Source organism: Somniosus microcephalus, chromosome 4 (assembly GCF_052327205.1).
Source record: "Somniosus microcephalus isolate GS21.2 chromosome 4, FLI_Smic_1.0, whole genome shotgun sequence".
Taxonomy (NCBI): Eukaryota; Metazoa; Chordata; class Chondrichthyes; order Squaliformes; family Somniosidae; genus Somniosus; species Somniosus microcephalus.
The window spans coordinates 63,117,312-63,133,304 of record NC_140990.1 but is presented as its reverse complement, the minus strand read 5'-3'; the positions used below and the strand labels follow the sequence as shown (position 1 = coordinate 63,133,304).

At 47.1% G+C, this 15,993-nt stretch overlaps 1 protein-coding gene across 1 annotated transcript in view; it reads right to left on the bottom strand.

The window, feature by feature from the left end:
* Positions 1 to 2,996: 2,996 nt before the first annotated feature.
* The window catches only part of LOC147119043 (uncharacterized), a 453,069-nt gene continuing 440,072 nt past the window's right edge, over positions 2,997 to 15,993 (bottom strand). The window contains exon 2 of the mRNA XM_085984759.1: positions 2,997 to 5,394. Coding sequence (XP_085840885.1) covers positions 3,480 to 5,285 — 1,806 coding nt within the window. The 5' untranslated portion in view covers positions 5,286 to 5,394 and the 3' untranslated portion in view covers positions 2,997 to 3,479. The remainder of the gene's footprint in view (positions 5,395 to 15,993) is intronic.

Below are 15,993 nucleotides of genomic sequence, written 5' to 3'. Positions count from 1 at the left end.
TAGCCTGACATCAGTCGTTGGGAAAATGCTAGAATCCATTGTTACGGAAGTTGTATCAGGGCACTTAGAAAATCATAACATGATTCGGCAGAGTCAACATGGTTTTATGAAAGGGAAATCGTGTTTGACAAATTTATTAGAGGTTTTTGAGGATGTAACTAGCAGGGTAGATAAAGGGGAACCAGTGGATGTAGTATATTTGGATTTCCAAAAGGCATTCGATAAGGTGCCACATAAAAGGTTATTACTCAAGATTAGGGCTCACGGGGTTGGGGGTAATATAGTAGCATGGATAGAGGATTGGTTAATGGGCAGAAAACAGAGAGTCGGGATAAACGGATCTTTTTCAGGTTGGCAGTCTGTAACTAGTGGGTGCCGCAAGGATCAGTGTTGGGGCCTCAGCTATTTACAATCTATATTAATGACCTAGATGAAGGGACCGAGTGTAATGTTTCCAAGTTTGCTGATGATACAAAGCTAGGTGGGACAGTAAGCTGTGAGGAGAACACAGAGTCTGCAAAGGGATATAGATAGACTAGTGAGTGGGCAGTAAGGTGGCAGATGGAATATAATGTGGGGAAATGTGAGGTTATTCACTTTGGTAGGAAGAATAGAAAAACAGAATATTTTTTAAATGGTGAGAAACTTTCAAATGTTGGTGTTCAGAGAAATTTGGGTGTCCTCGTGCAAGAAACACAGAAAGCTAGCATGCAGGTACAGCAAGCAATGAGGAAGGCAAATGGCATGTTGGCCTTTATTGCAAGGGGGTTGGAGTATAAGAGTGAGGAAGTCTTGCTACAATTGTACAGGGCCTGGGTGAGACCACACCTGGAGTACTGTGCACAGTTCTGGTCTCCTTATCTAGGGAAGGATATACTTGCCTTGGAGGCGGTGCAACGAAGGTTCACTAGATTGATTCCTGGGATGAGAGGGCTGTCCTATGATAAGAGATTGTGTAGAATGGGCCGATACTCTCTGGAGTTTAGAAGAATGAGAGGTGATCTCATTGAAACATACAAGATTCTGAGGGGGATTGACAGGGTAGATGCTGAGAGGTTGTTTCCCCTGGCTGGAGAGTCTAGAACTAGGGGTCATAGTCTCAGGATTAGGGGTCGGCCATTTAGGACTGAGATGAGGAGGAATTTCTTCACTCAGAGGGTTGTGAATCTTTGGAATTCTCTGCCCCAGAGGGCTGTGAATGCTGAGTCTTTGAGTATATTCAAGGCTGAGATCGATAGATTTTTGTACTCTAGGGGAATCAAGGGATATGGACATCGGATGGGAGAGTTGAGGTCGATGATCAGCCATGATCTTATTGAATGGCGGAGCAGGCTCAAGGGGCCGTATGGCCCACTCCTGCTCTTATTTATGGACTTTCAAAAGGCATTCGATAAAGTACCACACAAGAGACTTACTTTGAAAAGAGAAGCACAGGGTATTAAAGGGCTGATGGTAATTTGGGTATATAATTGGCTAAGGGAGAGGAGACAGTGAGTAGTGCTGAGGGATGTCATTGAAACTTAAAAAATTCTAACAGGACTAGACAGACTAGATGCAGGAAGGATGTTCCTGATGGCGGGGGAGTCCAGAACCAGGGGTCACAGTCGAAGGATAAGGGGTAAGCCATTTAGGACTGAGATGAGGAGGAATTTCTTCACCCAGAGAGTGGCGGACCTGTGGAATTCTCTACCACAGAAGGCTGTTGAGGCCAATTCATCAAATATATTCAAGAAGGAGTTAGATATATTTCGTAAGGCTAAAGGGGTCAAGGTATATGGGGAGAAGGCAGGGACAGGGTACTGATCTCATTAAATGGCAGAACAAGCTCGAGGGGCCGAATGGCCTACTCCTGCTCCTATCTCCTATGTTTCTATATGTTTTTCTGACTGGAGGGAAGTATGCAGTGGGCTCCCCCAGGGGTCGGGATTAGGACCATTGCTTTTCGTGTCATATATAACTGACCTGGACTTGGGTATAGGTGTACAAGTTTGAAGTTTGCGGATGATACAAAACTTGGCAACACAGTAAATAGTGAGCATAGTAGTAGCAGACTTCAGAAGGACAGAGACAGACTGTGAAATGAGCAGACACAAGGCAGATGAAATTAAATGAGGATAAGTGTGAAGTGATGCACTTTGGAAGAAACATCAGGGAGAGGCCATATAATCTAAATGGGACTATTTTGAGGGGGTGCAAGAGCAGAGGGACCTGGGGGTCCATATTCACAAATCTTTGAAAGTGCCACGGCAAGTTGGTGAGGTGGTTCAGAAAACGTATGGGATACTTGGCTTTGTAAATAGGGCCATTGAATACAAAAACAAGGAAGTTACACTAAACCTGTACAAATCACTAGTTAGAAACATAGGACAGGAGGAGGCCATTCAGCCCCTCGAGCCTGTTCTGCCATTCAATGAGATCATTGCTGATCTGCAACCTAACTCCATACACCCGCCTTTGGCCCATATCCCTTAATACCTTTGGGTAACAGAAACCTATCAATCTCAGATTTAAAATTAACAATTGATCTCACATCAATTGCCGTTTGCGGAAGAGAGTTCCAAACTTCTACCACCCTTTGTGTGTAGAAGTGTTTCCTAATTTCACTCCTGAAAGGTCTGGCCCTAATTTTTAGACTATGTCCCCAGTTCTAGAATCCCCAACCAGCGGAAATAGTTTCTCTCTATCTACCCTATCTGTTCCCCTTAATATCCTGAAAACTTCGATCAGATGACCCCATAACCTTCTAAATTCCAGAGAATACAACCCTAATTTGTGTAATCTCTCCCCGTAACTTAACCCTTGAAGTCTGGGTATCATTCTGGTAAACCTCCGCTGCACTCCCTCCAAGGCCAATATATCCTTCCTAAGGTGTGGTGCCCAGAACTGCTCACAGTACTCCAGCTGTGGTCTAACCAGGGTTTTGTACAGCTGCAGGGTTTTGGCCTCAGCTGGAGTCTTGTGTACAGATCTGGGCACCACACTTTAGGAAGGATGTCAAGGCCTTGGAGAGGGTGCAGAGGAGGTTGACCAGGATGGTACCAGGGATGAGGGACTTCAGTTATGTGGAGAGATTGGAGAAGCTGGGATTGTTCCCCTTAGAGCAGAGAAGGTTAAGAGGAGACCTAATAGAGGTGTTCAAAATGATGAGGGGTTTTGATCGAGCAAGTAGGGAGAAACTGTTCACTCTGGCAAGTGGGTCGGTAACCAAAGGTCACAGATTTAAAATAGTTGCTAAAAGAACTAGAGGGGAATGAGGAGAATTGTTTTCACACAGAGGGTTGTTAAGATCTGGAACGCACCATCTGAAAGGATGCTGGAATCAGGTTCCACAGGAACTTTCAAACGGTAATTGGACATGTACTTGAAGAGGACTAGTTTGCAGAGTTCTGGGGACAAAGCTGGGGTTTGGGTCTAAATTGGACAGCTCTTACAAAGAGCCGGCACAGACACGATGGGCCGAATCACCTCCTTCTGTGCTGTTAGATTCTATGATCAGTGTGAAGACGCTGGTGACTCTTAAGGCTCTTAGAGCTTTTAAAGCTCTTCCAACAGTCAGAACATTTAAAGGGTCTCTCTCCAGTGTGAACTCGCTGATGTGCCAGCAGGTTGGAGGACCGAGCGAATCCCTTCCCACACTCGGAGCAGGTGAACGGTCTCTCCCCAGTGTGTAGGTGTTGGTGTCGCTTCAGCTCCCGGGAGCTTTTAAAGCTCTTCCCACAGTCAGAACATTTAAAGGGTCTCTCGTCAGTGTGAACAAGCTGGTGTGTCTGCAGGGTGGATGATTCAGTGAATCCCTTCCCACACATGGAACAGGTGAACGGCCTCTCCCCAGTGTGAACTCGCTGATGTTGCTTGAGCTCCCCAGGGATTTTAAAACTCTTCCCACACTCAGAACATTTAAAGGGTCTCTCGTTAGTGTGAACTCGCTGGTGTGACAGGAGGGTGGATGACACAGTGAATCCCTTCCCACACATGAAGCAGGTGAACGGCCTCTCCCCATTGTGAACTCGCTGGTGTTGCTTGAGCTCCCCAGGGATTTTAAAACCCTTCCCACACTCAGAACATTTAAAGGGTCTCTCGTTAGTGTGAACTCGCTGGTGTCCCTTCAGCTTCCCAAGGCTTTTAAAGCTCTTCCCACAGTCAGAACAATTAAATGGTCTCTCATCAGTGTGAACAAGCTGGTGTCTCTTCAGCTCCTGGGGGCTTTTAAAGCTCTTCCCACAGTCAGAACATTTAAAGGGTCTCTCATCAGTGTGAACAAGCTGGTGTGACAGGAGGGTGGATGACACAGTGAATCCCTTCCCACACATGGAGCAGGTGAACGGCCTCTCCCCAGTGTGAACTCGCTGGTGTTGCTTGAGCTCCCCAGGGATTTTGAAACTCTTCCCACACTCAGAACATTTAAAGGGTCTCTCGTTAGTGTGAACTCGCTGGTGTCCCTTCAGCTCCCCAGGGCTTTTAAAGCTCTTCCCACAGTCAGAACAGTTAAATGGTCTCTCAACAGTGTGAACAAGCTGGTGTCTCATCAGGGTGGAGGACTTCAAGAATCCCTTCCCACACACGGAGCAGGTGAACAGCCTTTCCGCAGTGTGAACAAGCTGGTGTCTCTTCAACTCCTGGGGGCTTTTAAAATGCTTCCCACAGTCAGGACAGTTAAACGGCCTCTCATCAGTGTGAACAAGCTGGTGTCTCTTCAGCTCCTGGGGGCTTTTAAAGCTCTTCCCACAGTCAGAACATTTAAAGGATCTCTCGTCAGTGTGAACAAGCTGGTGTGTCTGCAGGTTGGATGACTCAATGAATCCCTTCCCACACATGAAGCAGGTGAATGGCCTCTCCCCAGTGTGAACTCGCTGGTGTTGCTTGAGCACCCAGGAGCTTTTAAAACTCTTCCCACAGTCAGGACAGTTAAAGGGTCTCTCATCAGTGTGAACAAGCTGGTGTCCCTTCAGATCCCTAGGGCTTTTAAAGCTCTTCCCACAGTCAGAACAGTTAAACGGTCGCTCCCCAGTGTGAACTCGCTGGTGTGTTTGCAGGTGGGATGAACAGATGAATCCCTTTCCACACACGGAGCAGGTGAACGGACTGTCCCTGGTGCGACTGCGCCGTTGAACTTCCAATGCAGACGGGGAACTGAATCCCTTCCCGCCGTCCCCACCTTTACCCGGTTTCTCCCCGGTGTGACGGTGCACATGTCTCGCCAGGTCAGGCGATCGGCTGAATCTGCGTCCACACACCAAACACGTGTGCGGTTTGTCAGCGCTGCAATCGCTGCTTTCTCCTTCCATGTGGAAAGGCCGATGATATTCAGGTCCGGATGAATTGAGCGACTCTGTCAGATCTTGACGTGATGTTTGGTTTAAGCTTCCCGCCTGTAACTGCTCCACTTCTATAACCCTGTAAATTGAGATCAGAAAAGGATCAGAGACAAACTGTTGTTTAATTTTCCCCTTTCCGACCCTAGGGGCAGTGAAGCTGATTTTCAGGCCCCAGCTGCTGCACAGGTTGGTTGAAAGGATCAGCAGTAATGGCGGCTGTAATACCCACAAGCCCCAGCGCTGCAGAAAGCGCTCTGTTGACGCTGAGTCCCGCACATGTGCTCATGGCCCCCACGCTCTCCCTCCTGCTCCACAATTGCCCGTCCCGATCGGTCTGCAATGCGCATGCTCAGCGCACAAAACCCCGCGGTTGGAACATCGGGTGCGCATGCGGAGCCACAATATCTGGTATGCATGCGCGGCTCAGGTGGGGGTGAGTCAGTGTTTCGCCTCAGCCACCAGGGAGGTGCGCATACGCAGGATGACCCAACATTCTTTCTGTCAGCAATCACTCCCTCGTTTCTTTAATAAAAACAGAAAATGCTGGAAATACTCAGCAGGTCAGGCAGCATCTGTGGAAACAGAAACAGAGTTAATGTTTCAGGTCGATGACCTTTTGTCAGAACTGCTTGTTCTTTAGTGTCAGCCAGTGGCTCAGTGGGTAGCACTCTCGCCTCTGAGTCAAAAAGTTGTGGGTTCAAATCCCACTCCAGAGACTTGAGCAACAAAATCTAGGCTGACACTCCAGTGCAGTGCTGAGGGAGTGCAGCACTGTCGGAGGTGGCGTCTTTCGGATGAGACGTTAAACTGAGGCCCCGTCTGCTCTCTCAGGTGGATATAAAAGATCCCATGGCACTATTTCGAGAAAGAAAGACTTGCATTTATATAGTGCTTTCATGACCAGCAGACATCTTGAAGTGCTTTACAGCCAATGAAGTACTTTTGGCGTGTAGTCACTGTTGTAATGTGGGAGAGATATCTGGGAATCCCTGGCCCAAGACCGCACAAAATGGAGGAGAAGCATCCGGGAAGGCGCCGAACTCCTCGAGTCTCTTCGCCAGGAGCAAGCGCAAGGAGCGCACGTCAACCCAAGCACCCCACCCCTCCCTTCAACCACTGTCTGCCCCACCTGTGACAGAGACTGTAGGTCCCGCATTGGACTCATCAGTCACCTGAGAACTCATTTTTAATGTGGAAGCAAGTCATCCTGTTCCGAGGGACTGCCTAAGAAGAAGAAGAGAAGAAGTGGGAAAGAGCAGGGGAATTATCCCTGGTGTCCTAGTCAATGTTTATCCCTCAATCAATGTAACAAAATGATAGATTATCTGGTCATTATCACATTGCTGTTTGTGGGAGCTTGCTATGCGCTAATTGACTGCCGCGTTTCCTACATTACAACAGTGACTACACTTCAAAAGTACTTCATTGGCTGTAAAGCGCTTTGGGTCGTCCGGTGGTGGTGAAAGGCGCTTCAGAAATGCAAGTCTTTCTTTCTTCACTGGTCTCACCAGCGACCTCTTCTGGCTGATAGTTGATTGACAGTCAGGAGCCCGCGCATGCGCATCCGGGACGGCGGTTTGGGCCGAGTCCAGCACAGCGACCCCTTCCGGTCACCAAGGGTAATAACCGCGCATGCCCAGAGGAGACCAAAGCCCCGCCCCCACTCGGAGCTGCGCCTGCGCCTTCGGATCCTGTCGTACGGAGTCGGCGCGGGGCATTCCGGGAAAGGCCTTGGTGTCGGTTCCAGAGTCGCGATCGGTGACGCAAAGTGAGTTTTCTCCGCTCCGATTGGGTGGAGAATCGCGCGGGGGGGGGGAGAGGGGTGGATCCGGAGAGAATAAACAGAAATAGAAAAACCTGAGAGTCCGCGAGGCCCCGGACCGAGCGGCGGCAGTTGGACGGTGGTCGTGATCTCCTCGGGGGTCACGTGACACGGACCCGCGGCCTGATTGACGGGAGCTTCCGACCAATAGGGACCGAGCGGGGCGGGGCTGGAGGAGCGAGCCGGCGGCGTGTCCTCCAACCAATCGGGGAGCCCGAGGGGCGGGACTAGCGCCGGCTGATTGTCTGATCCGCAGGGCAGCGAGTTTCTCCAGTCCCTTGTTCGGGGCCAGGGGAGGCTGTGGGCCTTTATTCCCTTTATTGGACACAAGGCTCTTTTGTCTCACAACACACTGGCTCAGGTTTTAATACAGACTTTTTAAATTCATCAATAAAAGCAGATAAACCCCGTGCTTCTGTGGAACAAACTTTCTAATATTTTATAGAACGACAGAATGGTTACAGCACAGAAGGAGGCCATTCGGCCCATCGAGCCCGTGCCGGCTCTCTGCAAGACCACTTCAGCTACTCAAAGGAAAACCGTAAACAATGCATGCAGGGCAGAACTAGGCCAATATCCATTAATAATCACTATCCAAAAAAGAGCCTCCAAATTTTGGAAACACCTAAAAATGAGCAACCCCCACTGCTATCATTATGAAGCCCTGAAATGCCAAGAGTGGACCATAAAGAAGAATACCCTCAGTCAACTAGTCCTGGGACTCAGCGAAGTAACTACTAGCACTACTAACAATAACCAGCCCCAGGACAGTGACAGCGTAACACAAAGAATTCGACCCAACACAACCGTCACTAAGCAAAAGGAAAAATATCTGTCATATTGGGCAGAAACAACAAAAACCCAAAACAAACTCAATTGCTACTTGGCCCTAAACAGACAATACAACATGGCTGATTACCTGACCATGGTAAAGGATAGCAAACTGAGAAAAACCTTGACAATGTACAGACTTAGTGAACATAGCCTGGCCATCGAAAAAGGTAGACACAGGCAGACCCGGCTACCAAGAGAGGACAGGATATGCTCTCACTGCAGTCAGGGAGTGGTGGAGACAGAGATGCACTTCCTCACAGCTTGTAGAAAATATCAGGGCATAAGGGAGAATTTCTACCAAAAATTCACAAAAATATGCCCGGAATTCAGAAATTTGAACGACGACCAAAAACTCCCATACCTACTAGGGGAAGAGAGAAATTGTGTAACCTTAGCGGCACACTATGTTACAGCTTGCCATAAACAGAGGGACAACCACTAAATATAAGAAAAGAGTATATACAAATTATATGAATGTATATTTATACACTCAGGGATATATCTGTTTATACACTGTATGGATAGATCTGTATTTATGTGTTTAACCATGAATGTTTTTCGATGCTTTGGCAACATAAGATGTACCTTATGCCAATAAAGCGATTTGAATTGAATTGAATAGTCCCACTCCCCCACCCTTTCCCCGTAACCCCAGGCCCCATTGTTAAAACACTCAACATTATCCGCTTCACACACACCCGGGGTGGGCCTCAGGCCCCGAACAAGAACCTCCGGGCTGGGCGTTTGCCCCGAGCGGGGCGGCAGCTGCGGGGCTTTCTCCCGGTGACAGGGCCGGGGTAACGGCCGCCATCTTGAGAGGCTCAGGGGACAGCAGGGCGCATGCGCGGCCCCTTTGGCCAGGAACCAGGAGGAGAGAATCTTGTCAATTTCTATCCTGGACTCACAGTGATGGCTTTTGTAAACTCCTTTTACAGGCTGTGAGAAGGGCAGCATTTACACACCGCAAACTCAAACCAAACATCACATCAAGATCTGACAGAGTCACTCCATTCATCAGGACCCGAATATCATTGGCCTTTGAATGTGGAAGGAGAAATGTTTGTGGGAAAAGATTTCAAACGTCAGTGTGACCAAGACACACAGATCCGAGTGAGAGTGTTCCAGTGCACTGACTGTGGAAAGAGTCTTAACCAGTTACACAGCCTGAAAAAACATCGCACCATTCACAGTGGGGAGAAACTGTACACGTGTACTGTGTGTGGACGAGGCTTCAACAGAGCATCCAACCTGGAGAATCACAATGACACCCACACCACGGAGAAACCCTGGAAATGTGGGGACTGTGGGAAGTTCCCCATCGAAGCTCGAAATTCATCGACGATGTCACACCCGGGAGAGGCCGTTCACCTGCTCTGTGTGTGGGAAGGGATTCTCTCATTTATCCAACCTTCTGGTACACCAGCAAGTTCACACTGGGGAGCGGCCGTTCACCTGCTCCATGTGTGGAAAGAGATTCACTCATTCATCTGAGCTTGTGAAACACCAGCACATTCACACTAGAGAGAGGCTGTTCACCTGCTCCGTGTGTAAGAAGGGATTCACTTGTTCATCCAAGCTTCTCAGACACCAGTGCATTCACACTAGAGAGAGGCCTTTCACCGGCTCAACATGTGGGAAGGGATTTCATTGACCATCCAAACTTCTAACACACCAGCGCATTCACACTGGGGAGAGACCGTTCACCTGTTCCGTGTGTGAGATGGGATTCACTAATTGATCCGACGTTCTGACACACCAGCGAGTTCACACTGGGGAGAGAGCGTTCTCCTGCTCTGAGTGTGGGATTCACTCGGTCATCGCACCTCACTGAACATCAACTTGTTCACACAGATAAAAGACCTTTTAAATGTTCTGACTGTGAGAAGATCTTTAAAAGCACAAAGGATCTGCTGAGACACCAGCGAGTTCACACCGGGGAGAGACCGTTCACCTGTTCCGTGTGTGGGAAGGGATTCACTCAATCATCCAACTTGCTGACACACCAGCGAGTTCACAAGTGACAGCAGGGGTTGGATTCTGCTGTTATTGCTGCTATTAATCACATCCAGGACTGAACCAGTTTCATTCTAACAGTTGGGATTTATTTCTGTTCTAATGACCTCTATAATTGGGTTGGAGTTTAAGATTCTGGATAGATGTCAAATAAATCAGCTTTGTTTTCAATGCATTTCTGTAGATTTTTGTCTTTCTAATCTGTGTGTTTAGCATCACCTGGCTGGAGCTCAGAAAGGACAATCTGGGGGAGGATCGTACGGCGGGAACAGAACTTCAGCCTGGACACAGTCCTTCAGGGCCACACTGAGAGGGGCAAACGACACTTTGGTCTTTCTCGTCTCCCTTCACTGACAGCAAAGTCCCCGTGTGGGTTAATATCGAACGTGTAAGAAATGTGTCCCAGCTGCTCTGTTCCATGGTTCAGAGCTCCTAGACACGGTACAGAAGGCTCCTTTACAACTATGTTTAGAGTCAGGAAGAACAACGGTGAATGCTGGGAACGTGCTGTCAAATCAGAGATTGGTATCAAACTGCGATCTGTTTCTGACTGAAAGTAAAATGGCAGGGTTAAGTTTGCAGTCTAAGAATGACTGTGGTAATTATTCTATGTAGATTTAATGTGTTTGTCTGACAGTCCTGAGTCTACCATTTTAAGACAGATTAACCCATTTAAAATAAAGCTGTTTAAAATAAATTAACCAAAGCCTACATTAAAATAGCAGAGGGAGGAGTTCACAGGAGCCTGTTAACTGCTGGTACAATTATACAACAGACATTTGATCTCCAGATAAAGAAGGACCTGCAGCGTGTTTCCAGGAATTCCCTGTTTTATTGATGTGTGTGTTAGACACCAGGATAACTAAAAATACACGACCTGGAACATCCACGGGGATGCGACCCCGACAGTTACTCTGGGATCACTCCCGCTGTGGAACTCCACCACTGACCCTGCTGAAGGTTGTAGGCTCAGGGAGTGGGGCCTCCAGGAGTGGACGGTAAGAAAGCTGGGTTTTATTAGATGATCAGATTTAACATGAAGTAGAGTCATAAAAGTAAAGTCTTGGTTTGTTTTATATACATGTATGTTTAATATTAGTGGACTTTGTATTAAAGACCCATGTCTAGTGAACTATTAGCTTGTAATCACCTCAGACAGAACAGGCTCTAATTATCCCTTTTAAGCTGAAACAGACCTCGTGTGAACAGAACCAGCAGAGCTGAGAACTCTGCCTGTGTGGACTGAGCGGAACCGTGAAGGCCATTTGTTTCTTGAAATGCCCCAGTAAAAGCAAACTCTGACATTGTTCTGACTCGCAGATTCCTCATAGCTCCAATGAACAGGAAGCGGTTACTCGATGAACCCTAAACAGCCATCCAATGGAATGCTTTGTTTGATAAATGTCTTTCAGCTCAATGATTTGATTGGCCGAGGTAACCAGGGTCACATGAGCTGTACCTGATTGGGCTTTAAATACAGGAACAGTTTGCAGCTCAGGTCAGAGAGCACCCCGGGAAGAAGAAAGCTGATGGCTACAGCCAAGGTGGAACATCCTTCGGGCTGTCCCTGGAGAGGGAGCACGCGGTGTCCGCCGGGACGCTGGAGGCCTTCCGTGACCGGTGGGCACTGGAGGGACTGGAGTCAATTGCCAACACCAGCAACAGTATTCAGATCTGATTTAATTATAATTTGGAGTTGATTGTTTGTGCCCCTTTAAAAAGGGGGCCCTCTCGGTAATGTGACATCGATTGATGACAATGTCATGCTAATTGGCATTTTAAAAGAGTCGAACATCCTTTCCTGCCTCCCAGGCTTGGCAATGATCAAAGTCTGAGTTCATGGATACAGCTTGTTAGATTATGAGTCTTGCTATATAACAATAATATTGTACGAATATTACAAATGCATTCCTTTGTAGAATCTCCCATATGAATATTTTGCACTCATTTAGTATAGGAGTTGTATTATTGTGGATTCTACATAGTAAAAATAAATCCTGTGCTCAGTGGATTAAGGTGTGTGGAGTGTTTCATTGGAGATCTCAAACTCAACTAGGAATAGCGTAAAAGCTCATCAGGATTGTAAACAACTTCAGTCTGACATACACTGGAGATTGGAGTCAGTGACTGTGGGGCTGGTTTATATCAGACAGGAGGAGATTGGTGTCAGTGACTGTGGGGTTGGTTTATATCAGACAGGAGGAGATTGGTGTCAGTGACTGTGGGATTGGTTTATATCAGATAGGAGGAGATTGGTGTCAGTGATTGGGGTTGGTTTATATCAGACAGGAGGAGATTGGTGTCAGTGACTGTGGGGCTGGTTTATATCAGACAGGAGGAGATTGGTGTCAGTGACTGTGGGGCTGGTTTATATCAGACAGGAGAAGATTGGTGTCAGTGACTGGGGTTGGTTTATATCAGACAGGAGGAGGTTGGTGTCAGTGACTGTGGGGCTGGTTTATATCAGACAGGAGGAGATTGGTGTCAGTGACTGTGGGGTTGGTTTTTATCAAACAGGAAGAGATTGGTGTCAGTGATTGTGGGGTTGGTTTATATCAGACAGGAGGAGATTGGTGTCAGTGACTGGGGTTAAGAACATATGAAATAGGAGCAGGAGTGGGCCATTTGGCCCCTCGAGCCTGCTCCGCCATTCAATAAGATCATTACTGATCATCGACCTCAACTCCACTTTCCCGCCCGATCTCCGTATCCCTTGATTCCCCGAGAGTCCAAAAATCTATCTATCTCAGCCTTGAATATACTCAAAGACTCAGCATTCACAGCCCTCTGGGGCAGAGAATTCCAAAGATTCACAACCCTCTGAGTGAAGAAATTCTTCCTCATCTCAGTCTTAAATGGTCGACCCCTTATCCTCAAAATATTCCAGTAGATTAGTCAAGCACGATTTTCCTTTTGTAAATCCATGTTGACTTTGTCCGATTCAGTCACTGTTTTCCAAGTGCTCTGCTATTACATCTTTTATAATGGACTCTAGCATTTTCCCCACTACCGATGTCTGTAATTACCTGTTTTCTCTCTACCACCTTTTTTGAACAGTGGGGTATCATTAGCTACATGCCAATCCATGGGTACTGTTCCAGAGTCTATCGAATTTTGGAAGATGACCAGCAATGCATCTACTATTTCTAGAGCCACTTCCTTAAGTACCCTAGGATGCAGATTATCAGGCCCTGGGGATTTATCGGCCTTCAATCCCGTCAATTTCTGTAACACAATTTCCCTGCAAATACTGATTTCCATTAGTTCCTCCCTTTCATTAGACCCTATGTTCCCCAACATCTCTGGGAGGTTATTTCAAATCAAATCAAATCAAATCAAATCAACTTTTATTGTCATTGTTAGTGCACAAGTGCAGTACAACGAAATGTAGGCTTGCGGCTCCCGAGAGTGTACATTTGGATTAAGACATTTAAACATTCAACATACATTTGGCTTGTAGTATATTAACATAAACATAACCATAATAAAGTGCATTGGCAGATGTGCAGGCTTTAGAGTTTATTTGTGGAGTTCAGTAGGATGACAGCCCTGGGAAAGAAGCTGTTCCTAAATCTGGTCATACGGGTGCGAATGCATCTGTAGCGTCTCCCAGATGGCAGGAGGGCGAACAGACTGTGGCTGGGGTGGGTAGGGTCTTTGATGATGGACCGTGACCTCCGTAGACAGCGTTTCTGGTATATGTGCTCTGTGGTCGGTAGCCGGGTGCCGGTAATGCGTTGGGCAGTTTTGACTACCCGCTGCAGGGCTTTCCGGTCATAGTAGCTACAGCTGCCATACCATACCGTGATACAGTTTGTCAGGATGCTCTCTATAGTGCAGCGGTAAAAGTTGAGAGGATCAGGGGTGACAGGTTACATCCCTTCAGCCTCCTTAGGAAATATAGGTGCTGCTGGGCCTTCTTCACCAGAGAGGAGGTATTGAGGGACCAGGAGAGGTCATCCGTGATGTGGATGCTGAGGAACTTAAAGCTGTCCACCCTTTCCACCACAGCCCCATTGATGTGGATGGGGGTGTGACTTCCGCCTTTGGACTTCCTGAAGTCCACAATGATTTCTTTGGTTTTCTTGATGTTAAGGGCCAGGTTGTTATCGGCGCACCACTTCACGAGATGCTGGACCTCCTCCCTGTAGGCTGACTCATCGTTGTTGGTGATCTGGCCTACTACCGTGGTGTCATCCGCAAACATGATGATGGTGTTGGAACCATGAACAGCCACACAGTCGTGGGTGAAGAGGGAGTAGAGGAGGGGGCTCAGCACACATCCTTGTGGGGCCCCCGTGTTCAGGGTCGGGGGGGAGGTGTGGTTACCTAATTTGACAGACTGGGGTCTGTTAGGAAGTCCAGGGTCCAGTTGCAGAGGGAAGTGTTCAGGCCAAGAGTTTGGAGTTGTGTCCTCCTTCGTGAAGACAGAACCAAAGTATGTATTTAATTGGTCTGCCATTTCTTTGTTCCCCATTATAAATTCCCCTGATTCTGACCGCAAGAGACCTATGCTTGACTTCACCAATCTTTTTCTCTTCACATATCTATAAAAGCTTTTACAGTCAGTTTTTATGTTCCCTGCGAGCTTACTCTCATACTCTATTTTCCCCCTCTTAATTAATCCCTTTGTCCTCCTTTGTTGAATCCTAAACTGCTCCCAATACTCAGGTTTACTGCTTTTTCTGGCCAATTTATATGTCCTCTCCTTGGATCTTATGCTATCTCTAATTTCCCTTGTTAGCCACGGTTGAATCACCTTTTTTGTTTTATTTTTATGTCTTACTGGGATGAACAAATTCTGTAGTTCATCCATGCGATCTGTGAATGTCTGCCATTGCCTATCCACCGTCAACACTTGGAATGACATTCCCCAATCAATCCTACCCAACTCGCGCCTCATACCATCATAGTTTCCTTTATATAAATTCAGGACCTTAGTCTCTGAGTCAACTACTTCACTCTCCATCTTAATGAAGAATTCTATCATATTATGATCACTCCGACCCAAGGGGCCTCGCACAACAAGATTACTAATTAATCCTTTCTCATTACATAATACCCAGTCTAAGATGGCCTGATCTCTAGTTGGTTCCTCCACATATTGGTCCAGGAAACCATCCCGTATACACTTCAGGAATTCCTCCACAGTATTGTTACTAATTTGGTTAGACCAATCAATATGTAGATTAAAGTCACCCACAATAACTGCTGTGCCCTTATTGCATGCTTCACTAATTTCCCTTTTAATGCCATCCCCGACCTCCGCATTACTGTTTGGAGGTCTACATACCACTCCCACTAACGTTTTTTGCCCCTTGGTATTTCTCAGTTCTACCCATACAGATTCCACATCATCAGAGCTAATATCCTTCCTTACAATTGTGTTAATCCCCTCTTTAACCAGCAATGCTACCCCACCTCCTTTTCCTTTCTGCCTATCTTTCCTGAATATTGAATACCCTTGGATGTTGAGTTCCCAGCCTTGGCCACCCTGGAGCCATGTTTCCTTAATCCCAATCATATCATATTCGTTTACCTCTATTTGCGCAGCTAATTCATCCACCTTATGATGAATGCTCCTTGCATTAAGACACAAAGCCTTCAGGCTTGTTTTTTTAATGCTCTTAGATCTTTTAGAATTATTATTTACTGTGGCCATGTTTGATTTAAACCCTTGATTTCTCTGTCTGCCACTTTTGTTTTTCTCCTTCCTGTCTTTTGCTTTTATCCTTGTTTCCCTTTCCTCTGTCTCCCCGCTCAGGTTCCCAAACCCCTGCCATTTTAGTTTAAACCCTCCTCCAGAGCACTAGCAAACACTCCCCCTAGGACATCGGCCCCGGCCCTGCTCAGGTGCAAACCGTCCATTTTGTTGTGGTCCCACCTCCCCCAAAACCGGTTCCAATGTCCCAGGAATTTGAATCCCTCCCCCTTGCACCATTCCTCTAGCCACGTATTCATCTGAAATATCCTTCTATTTCTACTCTGACTAGCACGTGGCACTGGTAG